The sequence below is a fragment of the Xiphophorus maculatus genome, chromosome 3 (assembly GCF_002775205.1).
Source record: "Xiphophorus maculatus strain JP 163 A chromosome 3, X_maculatus-5.0-male, whole genome shotgun sequence".
Lineage (NCBI taxonomy): Eukaryota > Metazoa > Chordata > Actinopteri > Cyprinodontiformes > Poeciliidae > Xiphophorus > Xiphophorus maculatus.
This window is the reverse complement of record NC_036445.1, coordinates 4,703,884-4,715,783: the sequence shown is the minus strand read 5'-3', so window position 1 is coordinate 4,715,783 and position 11,900 is coordinate 4,703,884. Positions and strand designations below refer to the sequence as shown.

The 11,900-nt window shown below is 35.1% G+C and overlaps 1 protein-coding gene across 1 annotated transcript; it reads right to left on the bottom strand.

Moving 5' to 3' along the window:
- Positions 1–876: 876 nt before the first annotated feature.
- On the bottom strand, positions 877–11,468 carry LOC111607594. Its single transcript, XM_023329387.1, has 8 exons — positions 11,403–11,468; positions 11,204–11,246; positions 10,252–10,378; positions 6,694–6,863; positions 6,428–6,600; positions 5,338–5,479; positions 4,256–4,383; positions 877–4,012 (listed from the first exon to the last, which is right to left on the bottom strand). Exons 2-8 carry the CDS (start codon positions 11,241–11,243, stop codon positions 3,275–3,277), a joined length of 1,518 nt encoding a protein of 505 aa, XP_023185155.1. The 5' UTR covers positions 11,244–11,246; positions 11,403–11,468; the 3' UTR covers positions 877–3,274.
- Positions 11,469–11,900: the final 432 nt, after the last annotated feature.

Sequence of the window (11,900 nt, the reverse complement as noted above, 5' to 3'; positions counted from 1 at the left end):
AGTCGATGTTAGAAGTTGTTCAAAATGTAAAAACTGTGTCATGGCCATTTCTGTTTGTTGTTCTTTTAACACAGTGAGCATAAACATCAATGGTTAAAAGCCTTAAAATCTATCTTTCACTGAAAGATTTAATTATTTTTTTCACTACAAACAACTGTAAACATACATCAATGGTTTAAATTTTATTACAGCTGATAGAAACGTAGATGTAGAGTTTAAAATGATTTGACTGTATTACAAAGCAGAAAAATTAAACAATTCAAAATTATTTACCTCTCTGCATATTCACTAAATTATAAAGTTCCTGGTAAATGTAAAAAGTAGTACCTCCCTAGCTGGACCTTTTTCTGGGTCTCATTTTGTCCCTTTTTTTAACCTTTAAATTTATATGGGAACAATAATGATGGCCTCAGAAAACTATCATGGTTGCTGCAAAAAAGTTTATGTAAACAATTATTTCTTTTAACCATATTCTGTAACATTGAAAAGAGGCTCTCTGTCTCATTTCATCTGCATGTACCGGTACATCAGACTTAAAATATAGGATTTCCTTTTTGGGTATTGGATACCAGTTGCATAGCAAAGATAACAATAGCCATTGAGCTCCAAATTTAAATTAACGCCAAGACAGTTGGAAAATATCCTATCAGTATATCTATTTTATTAAAAGTACCTAGTCTAATGAAATAAGAAAATTATCCTGGTTTGGCTGCAAACATTCACTTCTTGCAAAAATGCTGCCAAGCTGAACTTTGGATTCTTTGTCATTTTTCTCCTCTTTCATGATATGACAAATGTCTCCGAGCACATAAGAGTGATCACTTATCAAACCTGATGCTCTAGATACTTTGACCTCTGTTACTTAGAAACCAAAAGCAGTATTCACATTTTATTGTTTTCCACAGTTGACAACCCCATTTATGTAAAGGAAGTTTTCACTAATTTAAAAATATACACATATATATGTACACTCATAATTTTCACTTTACAACACAGACATTCAAGAGAAATCAATATGACATTTTGTACAGCGATAGATATACATTTTCATTGTTTTGTACATAGTTACTCATATCAATCTGAACACACCTCACATTATTACTTTACAGCTGTACATAAAAGATTGCACTCGAGCTTTTAAAAGCCAAGCTGTTATCAGTGTGGCTTATACTGCGCCATGACACTACATCCTAATATTACTTTATTGTGGCACAGGTTATTTTTTCCTTCACTACAAGAACAGCAAACAATCTGTACAAATTTAAAACAAGTTTGAGTATGAGTTTCTATTCTTCATAGATAATACTTAAATATGATGTGAGGAAAATGTGCTAGTTTATAGTTTCATCTTGCATCTACTTCAAAAAGCCAAAAGCTTGTTTTCCTATGTCTCTAACTGACGAATGTTACATTGTGGCTAGGTAAACAATAGCACAGCAAGGTTTGTTTTCAAAATACTTTCAGACTGATGGTCGCATTGTGGTAATATAACAGTCAGTGACATGTATTTGAAAACTATATTACATAAATAACTAGAACAGTATATAGAAAAGATGTCCTAAGAAATTAGTGAAAATTTTGTAGCACTCCATTTGTAACGAAACATAGATAATTAAAAATGAATGCCTTTATTTTGAGTAGTTCATAATTAGGGGGAGGAATATTTGCAACACACGTGTAGGGAGACTGTTTAATGTTTGAAATGTTAACTGAGTCTACTGTAAGTACTAACATTAGATGGTAAAGTCAGCTTAAAATATGCCTTATTTTGCCTTCAAATATAATTCCACTGGATTCTCATCTCCCTTCAGTGCTCTGTCTGGGATTTCTCCAACTGAGCTCAATTTCTCAGGATGCATTTCATCCTAGCCAATCTGCAAACAAATGTAGCTTTGAACAATAATATTGAACTTCTGGTTTGTTTTAGAATTGTAGTCTGCCTATGGTTCCAGTCTGGCAATGGCAGCGGAGGAAGTCCATGTTGACCACACTTCTAAATATTGAGCAGTTAAAGTCGGAAAAAGAAACTCCGTAAGATATTTAACGCTTTTCTCTTTGCACAGGGAGATGGTTGTTCACAGTGCGTACAATTTCCAGTAAGCTTCATAGCGTAGCTTTCTTCATGATTGTTCTGGCACATTACATACATCATGGTCAAATGTTATCATCTGGGTAAAATGAGATCTAATCATTTAAAACTTCAGCAGAATACACAACTGCCTCCAACAAGAAGTCGTCTTTCAATAGCTGAGGGTCCCGACCATCTGTATGGAGCAAGGGGTTGGTAAAAACCAGCCCCAACGCTACCTCAGTAATTATGTCTTCTCAGTTTCAAAATAGTGAAATTGTGTTTACCGTCAGACCTATGTAACACTGACTTCTCTTTCATACACACAGAGTGATTTCTCTTCTCCTTATTATATAAATAATGATCCATGAGGACAAAACGGTCACTTGAGGCTTATACGTGGTTAGAATAAATGAATTATTCATCTAGTCACAAATTTCTTGTGAAACTGCACAGTTTGCACAGTTTGAGTTGTGTAAAAATATTAGTCAGTGAGATGAGTAAATGACATACCAGATATCTATTAAGTACCTGGAGAACTTTACTGCATTTGTAGATATGTGACACAAATTGAAAAAAAGTCTGTTACCTTTCAATTAATAAAAATTCATAAGAAATATTTTGAATGTTGGTCTTGGGTTAATCATAGTTTTAAGTGAAAACAGAATTTGCCAAAACAGAAATAGAACAAACCTTAAAGAAATCTGAGATATGAAATTAGTCACAATGTACCAGATCTATAAATTTCTATGTAGTTGTGGCAATGGCACACTAATACATTCATAGTACATACACATGTGTTATTATTTGCTTGTGTAATTTGTGGCATATTAGTTATAAATAGTAATATATAAAATAATGAGAAACACTACACTGCATCCTTTGTCACATAAAGGAGTGGAAATTTACATGCAGAACAGATTTTAACATAACCATCAATACTTTCATACAAATCTGCTGGTTTTTCCCAAATTCTACATTTTCTTTCTAGTTCCCATTTTTCTGGTCAACTTCTTCTTCCACCACTCTCTGATTAGGGAAAAACAGTCCTTGATGGATATTGCTGGGGAAGTTTATAGAGTAAAAAACTGGACAAATGTTGAATTTGTATATTCTTGTGGGGTAAGGAAGTTTGTCATTTCCTTTTCACACCTGACCTCATGTCTCCTAATGTCCTCTTTGTGTTTTTTCTTGACTAATGAAGGTTCAAGTGTCTGTGATGTTTATGGGTTCATGTGGCCTTTCAGGCATCCAGTTTTGTTTGTACCCTGATTGAAATATGGCATTACAAGGAAGCGTGGTCTGACATTCTTGCTGAAAATCAGGAACCGTTGTTTCAGAGGAGTAACTGGTGTTGCAGTATAAGCTGGTTGGTGTGTTGACCATGCTGTCATAACAGCCAGAATCTCTCCCATCTAAACTGTCTACTCTTTCAAAAATGTTAAACGGTCCATCCTGGCAGGTTACGTCTGATAAAAAAAGCTTCCTCTCTGTGTTTATCTGTAATTCATCAAGGTTACCCTTTAGTTGAAATACAAGTTGTAGTTGTCCATTGATGTCTCTTTCAGTTTGTACGACCAGTGGCTGCTGCTCGGGATTACTCCATCTTGCAATTCCTTGTCCTATCTGGGGTTTATCTTTGCTACTTTTCACAGAAAGCAGCGAAGAAGAACATATTCCTGTTGGTCTGTGCATAGTATCACGCTGCTGAAAAATTCTTTCATTTTCTTGATCTTGGGGCTGGACTCCAACTGCAGCGTAGCTTCCAGAAGACTGGGCACTTGTGACAGGGTTTTGCTGGCAATACGGAGAGTTCTCAGCACTGTTTAGAGGTGTATTTTCTTTGTTGTGAACTATTTGGTTTGTGTCCCTGCTAGAAACTTCAGAAATCCTGAGATTCTTATCTGGATGTTCCACAACGTTCAATTTCTGGGAGGATATTACCTGTTTTGAAGATGTTAGAAGAGCTCTGTTAGTTTCTATAAATATTTATACAATGAGCAATGCTAACATGCTCGATACTGACAATAGAAAGCTTCTTAACAGATCAGTTTTTCTTTACATCACTAAAATAATAAAACTGGTATGTGAATGTCTCAAGTAATGCCATTCTGTAGCTTGATATTCCTGTAAGGCAAGATTTCCTTGTTGCTTCAAGGAAAGACTATGACGACAGAATGGACTTACCAGTGACTTTATGATCTTTGAGTCTCCACCTTTCACATAGTTGCACACACACACAGCTGATATTATGACTATGGCTGCCAGAACAGCAGCACCCAGGAGAGGCCACAGAAAAGGTATACGAGGATCATCTAAAGAAGGAGAGAGTTTGTGTTACTGTCATGTAATGGGAAAATTTAGATGTAGCTCTAAACTATGACACCCTGAGGTGCTTCAAAACTTTTGGGGGAAAAACTTCCATTATGACTTATATGGTTAGGCATCTTTAGAGGAAAATGTAAATGAATGCCTGCTAGATATACCAAAATGTTCTGGTAGCTGTATTTACTTCTGAGAATTGCTTTATTGTGAGGATCTTGCATAACTTTGAATGTTCAGAGAAACTTACAGAGGATTCCCTTCTGAATAAGCAAGGATTGACTTTGTATGAATTTTGAAAATATTAGAATAAAATGAGAAGTCATCTTTGAAAATGTGAAAAAAAATATTTTTTCAGTTTAACTCTAATGATGTAGAAAGTTAGTTTCCCAGTACTTATGCTAATAATGTTTATAGAAGAAATCATTATTTTCATTAAATGGTCAACAATAGTAAGTCCACAACTCAATCTGAAACTGCAGTGTAACAAGTTTTAATTGGTTAGACTTTTTTCTGTGCTGTAATGGTGTTCATAGTGCAGATTGTTTTGCAAAGGGTGGTTTTATAGCAATCTATTACTAAACACTGTATTATTTCCAAGTGGCTGCAATCACTCAAGAAGATTAGCTCAAACTGATTAAAGCAGCATTTGGGAAAAATGCACAATCTTCAAGTGTCTTAATTGGTGCATCATCTCTTCAGCAGCTGTGACTCCAGAGCTGCAGAGTGACACTGTTGCTTTCAGTTGTACCACATTTTTGTAAGTGTTTTAATGGTTCCTGCTACGTCCAATCAAATTCTTAAAACACATATAAAGTATTTAAAGCAAAATCTAATTTACTTGAATAATTAAAAATATATGACTTAGACTTAGACTTACTTTATGAATCATGATTGTTAAAATCAATCAACTCTGGTGTAAAACTTTTGATAGTCATTATGCTCACCTGGCAGAGTTACACAGAAGGATGCATTTTCACTGACTGAGCGACCCCATTCTGGAGTAACTGTGTAAACCACATGGCCGCAGTAGTCTGACTGGTTGTACTTTAAGTTGATGTCAAAGTGGTTATTTTTGGTTTTGACGACCTGGAGACACGGCAGGATAGGAGAATAAATTGACATTTAGTTCACTGCAGGTAGAATAGGTCAAATTGACCTCACATTCTTAGAAAGTAAAACCAAAGTGTTTTCCTAAAAAATAAATATTGCAGCAAAGACAGTAAAGTACAATAATGTCTGAAAATGCTCTTATACAGATGTGTAATTACCCTGGAAAGAGGGTCAATTTGAAAAGGAAAAAAAATATATAGGCCTCTTTATAGATGAACAGGAAAATGTTTGGAAATTAAATTTTGAGTTACCCACTGTTTGGCATTAGACAAGACCATAGCACAATAACTGACACCACTGCAAATGGCATACTTCCTGTTATGAAAAACAAAACCGATCTGCTTCTATCCATCTGTTTGTAGATCATTGTGTTCCAAAGTCTGCAATAAATCAACTTCAGAAAACCAATTTTATACAGTCTAACTGGGAGAACTAAATGATAACAGTCGACTCTATGTACAATTTTAGAGCTGATGTTGCTCAAAGGTCAGACTTATCACTAGCACATTTAGCTTTGAGCAAGAATGCTTTTCAAACCAATGCTTCTTATGTTGAAATGATCTCCAGAACATGCTTAATTATGGTCTATTTAATTTAGTTTAATTTGCAATTCTTATTAACTTAAGATTTAAAGATTTAGCTGAACACCGTTCCTTCTTAAATTAAGTATTTTGTTTTGTGCTATAGTTTTTTCCCCCCATCTTTTTCTTTAGTAGCTTGTGTATGAAATGTCTAATTTTAACCAGAATCCCCAGAAGTGTAGCGATTTTTATGCCAATGAGACATTCCTGTTTAAAATAAAAAATGTTTTTATGCCTGCTTTTTACCATAGTATTTTATCCTGTTTCAATAATATATTTAATGCTAAATGTTTTCTAATACAAGATAAACATGTGTTCATGATGTTTGTTAATGTCAACAAACCTGTGCAGCCCACTGTGGATGGGTTATTTTTAAGGTATACTCCAGCACAGCTTTTTTGGTGGAGGTGATGATATCTGTAATGGAGTCTCCATTTGGCCCCTTTGGCACAGTGACGTTGACATGCAGGGTGGATGCTGCTGTGCGAATAGACAAAAGTGGTGGACCAAGGACAGCTACAAACAGAAAATTAAAGCAATAAGTGAATGTCATATGAGAATACATCTGTGAAAAGTACATCAGAAAATAATGTGTGTGGAGAGTCTTACTGTCTCTCAAGGGCTTAAAGGAGGTGGTGGTGTCAGAACAGCTCCCGTTAACTATTACTTTAGCTCTGTAGTAAACATCATACACTGATGGGGTTTCTGCAGTTAGGTCACATGACAGGCTGGTGATGTTTTGACACTCATCTTTTATCAAGTAGTCCTGATCATCACCCCTGTAATCAGTTCAATAGACAATATAATCAGTCTTTAGGAAATTCACAACCGTATTAATTGTGTAGCTACTAAACCAATTAAATATTATAGACAAATTTAAAGTTAAGTTCATACATCCTCATCCAGAGCTTGTATTGTTGCAAGCAAGGTGTCACTGCACAATATAAGGAATATATTCTTCCCTCTTTCCTTCAATTTAGCCATTAAATTATTTTTCAGGCATAGGCACTATGGCAATAGTGCAAAAGTTCATTTAATTGGCCAAAAATGGGCTATTGGTCATAGGGAGAGCATGAATGTATGGTAGTTAATTTATAAGAGCCTACCAAACATTACAATAAGCATCCTTTTGATTTACAAAAGGAAAGCAAAAGGATTTCAATATTATTTAGTGATATTATTGTCACTAAACAACAATATTGTTTAGTGACAATTAGGCCTGTCACGATAGCAAATTTTGCTGAGCGATTTATTGTCTCAAAAATTATTGCGATAAACGATAATATTGTTTGAAGACATTTTTACACTGATTTAATGGAAATGACATAATAATGCATGCGATTTCTTGCCAAAGATAGAAACACTTTATTTTCAAAAGAATATTTAACACTGGAACTGATAAACAAAATAAACAAAACAACCAAAAACGAAAACAAAATGGATTCTCAGTCTCCATTAACAAAAAACGCACTTGAAAAAAAAACTAAACAACATAAAGTAAAAGTGGAAATAAATACTGCATTCAACCAAAAGAGGGCAGCTTATGAAGTCTGTATATTATGTTGCCCTTCAGTAATAATTAGATTTAAATAGAGAAGATGGGCACATCGACTACCTGATGCAATAGTTCACACTACACGATTTTTTGCTCCTATTTTTCCCGTTACAACAATCTTAAAACGTTGGTCTTTCTAAGATTGTGTGGTGTGTTACGGTAGATCAGGGGTCCCCAAACTTTCTCCTGTGAGGGCCACATAACTTGTCCCTTCTCTGATGGGGGGCCGGGGTCAGTTTGTAACAGAAAAAGTGTGACGATTGTAAGAGTGCTAAACATAAAAATGTATTGTTTTTCAGAAAGCACAATCAAATAACCTTTTCTGGATTCTTCAGAGAACAAAAGTTAGGAAATAACACTATTTATGAAATAAATAATAACCAAATAACACTGGGTTCTCCACATAAAAAAAAGGGTTAGGGTCAATTATATGCATGTATAAAATAGTTACTAACTAGTAGTTAATAATAAATAAAGTTCATTACTAACATTTATTTTATTGCAAAAGTCCAACTTATCAAATAAAAATGCACATATATGAAAATACTCTGGTATTGTTCAGGGGGCAGGACCAAATGTGGAGGCGGGCCGCATCTGGCCCGCGGGCCGTAGTTTGGGGACCACTGCGGTAGATCGTCCTCCGATCTAAATCAGGGATTTTCCCGGACTGGGCGCTTTAACGCAGCCTGTTGAATGTGACAGGTAGCCAATCAGAAAGCGCGGATTCTCCTCTGCACTTTCTGAGGGGAAATTACGTCGGGGAATCCCAAACAGCTGAAACGGCGAAACCCGAAGTCCAGCGGACATTGGAGATGATATGTGGAAACAACATTAATGTTTACTCAACATGCAAAGAATATAGAAATGACAAGAGGAGGAGTTGGAGCGAAATTGCTACCGCAGTTGATAAACCCGGTAACTTTTCAGCTGTTCTTCGTTAAGGTGACGTAAATAGGTTCTAATGATTTTCATTCAGTCAGGATTCTACACTGCAGGTAGATTGTAGTAAAGCATTGATTAATGCCTGGTTTTAAAATTAGTTAACTGAACTTGTAGCCATTATTTTGTGCCCATTGTTGGACACCACACGGCAGGAACGAACCCGATCGAACCCTTATATCTAAGATTTCTGTCGGCTAATGTGTGATCTGTCAGGTTTTGAAAATGGGCCGACAATCGGCCGAAAGCTCTAAGATCGTGTAGTGTGCGCTGGGCTTTACACTGAGGAAATGAGGAAGGGAGGAGTCAGTGGAGAGCACCGGAGTTGAGCCTTTTTTTCATTCAGTGTCATTAGCGGAAAGAGAAAAAGGCCGGAAGAGACGATAATGCCGATAATTAAAATGAAGTCGATAGTTTTAATTTATCGTACGATTAATCGATTTATCGATTATCGCGACAGGCCTAGACAATAATATCACTAAATATTATTGTAGTGATTGCAATTCAATTTAAGGAGTATTTTCAAAGTAAATACATATTTGCTTTAAAAATACCATGAGCATTTTAGCATTGTAGATGTTCAGTGGGCCACATCTGTCTGAAGGTATAAAATCATACATCATGACTTTAACATGAGTGCCTTTCTGAGGTTGTAATTAGCTGTTACCATTAGTAATTCGTCGAAATAACATTTTTAGTTTGAGCCCAATAGTAAAAGAATTGAACCTTAAAATTAATAGCCATACCCTATTTACTGAGCTCTGCTTTAAAAGCAGACATGTAAGTAAATAGAAAAAGCATCCTGTCTTCAGCGATTTATAGCTTTTGTAAATATGATTATATGCTTAATTTTTAAACTGTTTTACACTCAATATGGCTGCATAACAATTTGAACAAATATGCATTTTCATATACAGATCTTTTTATCAAAACACGCGAGATAAGTAATAGAGAAAAGTCTACACTAAAAAGAATAAGGATAATCTACTGTTTTGTGCTGTATTTGCTCAGGAAAAAAATCTAAGACCAATGAGGTCAGTTACTCAATACTGATAGTTATCTATACCATGGATGGCACTTGAACACAACCTTAATTAAATTTCAAAACTTGCAGCTGTGTAGTTGAGAATGGTTTAATAGACTAGGTTTATTCAAAGTGTTGACCTTTATTGGTTTTAAAGTGGAGTACGTTTGAATAGTGAGTAGGGGTAATCTTTGTTTTGAGTTACAAAATAGTTCATTGGAATTAGCAGTTAACTGCTAATTTATGCAAAAAACACAAAAATGTCCTTGAAATTTGAACAACCATTTTCTCATATTTGCTGAGCTTATGATCAGCTAAATCTATCACGTTTCATTCAAGTTTGACAACCATAAGAATGGAGTTGTAATTACGTTAGAATATGGGAAAATTCTAACACTGGAGCATGGCAGAAAAGTGGGGTAAAATACGGTAGATTCCTGGCCAAAACAGGAGACTTGATAGGTATAGCTTTTAGTGTTTAGCTGAATAAAAACGGAGATTTAAACATTTAGATGTGACTATGTTGTCTAAACAGTTTTGGAAGTCTGTGCTAGACTTCTTTTTGTGTATCGCCATCTGGAGATTAGGTGAAAATGGCATCTTCGGAGACTTTATGACAATTAATTAACATTCAATACTCTGATCTTACCTCCAGTACTGCACGCTATAGAGAACCTTTTGGCCTGGAAAAGGTGGCTTTACAGGATCCCAGTGAAGAACGTTGTAAAAGTTTTTGGAGGTGAAATACACACGGCCACTTCCAGTTGAGAGACTTGCTGTTGGAGAAAGGGAGAAAATGTATTCCTACGTATTTACTTGGTTTATTTATTGTTTTAGTATATTCAACAAATGTAATAGTTATTGTTCCACTCATTTTAGAAAAAGTGTCAAAACAAGTTTTAGGCATTTTAAAATGCTTTTAGTCTTCAAATGTGATGCCAATTTATTATATGCAGTAAATAAAATTTTTACTTTCAAACACATTTTTATCTTGAGCAACAGGTGTGCGTGACTCAGAGCCCAGTGTGATATTACACCCTGGATTCAGGGCGTCACAGAAAGTATTGTTGGAGTTGGACTTTGTCTCTAATAGCTGAAACTCAAAACTGCTCTTTCTTAATCCTGTCTGCAACCTACTTTTTATACAATGCATTTCTAATATTTCAAGACGGGCTTTAGAAAATAGCGGGACATCATACTTTTTGTTGCTCTGAATTATCTACATAGAAAGTTACTTTAATGATGTCATTTTTTTATTGAGTTTATTTACTAACCCACAGATGGTAGAGATAATAACACATATGACGGTCAAAAAATTTAAACATAACTATATGATTGTTAAAACATTGTACTTAAAGAAGTGTACTTAAAAGTGATACAGTCTTGAATTAACATTAAAATAAACCAGCATTTCCTGTGATGGAGTTCTTAGACTTTCCTTCATTATTAATGAGTGATAGAGATTTTTTTCATGTGTTGATGGTTGTAATTATTTGCTTTTAATAGTATTACCTAAATGAATAGTTCATTGAGTGAAACATCTACATCTAAACATCTTCAAATTAAAAAAGGACAAATCTGTCCCAGCTGGTTTTACTTACCATAGCAGAACAGAAGTACCACTATGTTCCTAGGCCACATTTTCTTCAGGAGTGCATATAAACAGGAGAAAAAAGTTTATTTTTGCTGCTGTGGATGGAATTCCGAATTATATGTATATTTAAATACATTGAATTACAGTCTTCAAAAAAGATTATCCCAAACAAAATTAAAATCCTCGGCAGTCTTTTTTAGACCAACCTCTTTCTTCGGCTAATCAACCATCTCTGAGCCACTCTGGACAAGGAGTGGCTTTGCGCAGGTGTGCAGGTGTACTTTGTTACATGTTATCACTTAGTTCCTGTTTTTCTGCTTATTATGAGCACCACCCATGTGTCTCTTCTCCTCAGAATGCTAACTTCCCATTCATACTGTGCTTCCAATTTACCGTGAGTCTCCTCCTCCCGCCTTGGAAGTATATCAGGTTCTTTCAGTTTTTTTTCCGTTTACTGGAAATGATCACACCTTGAAACTAAAATAGGAAAGACCAAAGACACCAACTTGCAAGTGGCAAGAATAGAATTTGTTCTAAGAATAGCATTCTTACGTATGAATTTCTCTTCATTGCAAAGACATCTTTGGTTTATTTTTTGTCTGAATTATCAACATGTCTTTACTTCAGTCGCTGGATTGTTTACTGCAGGTTGAATGCAGATTATTTATATAAAGCCATAGTAAAAGAATATTTTACCACCTATT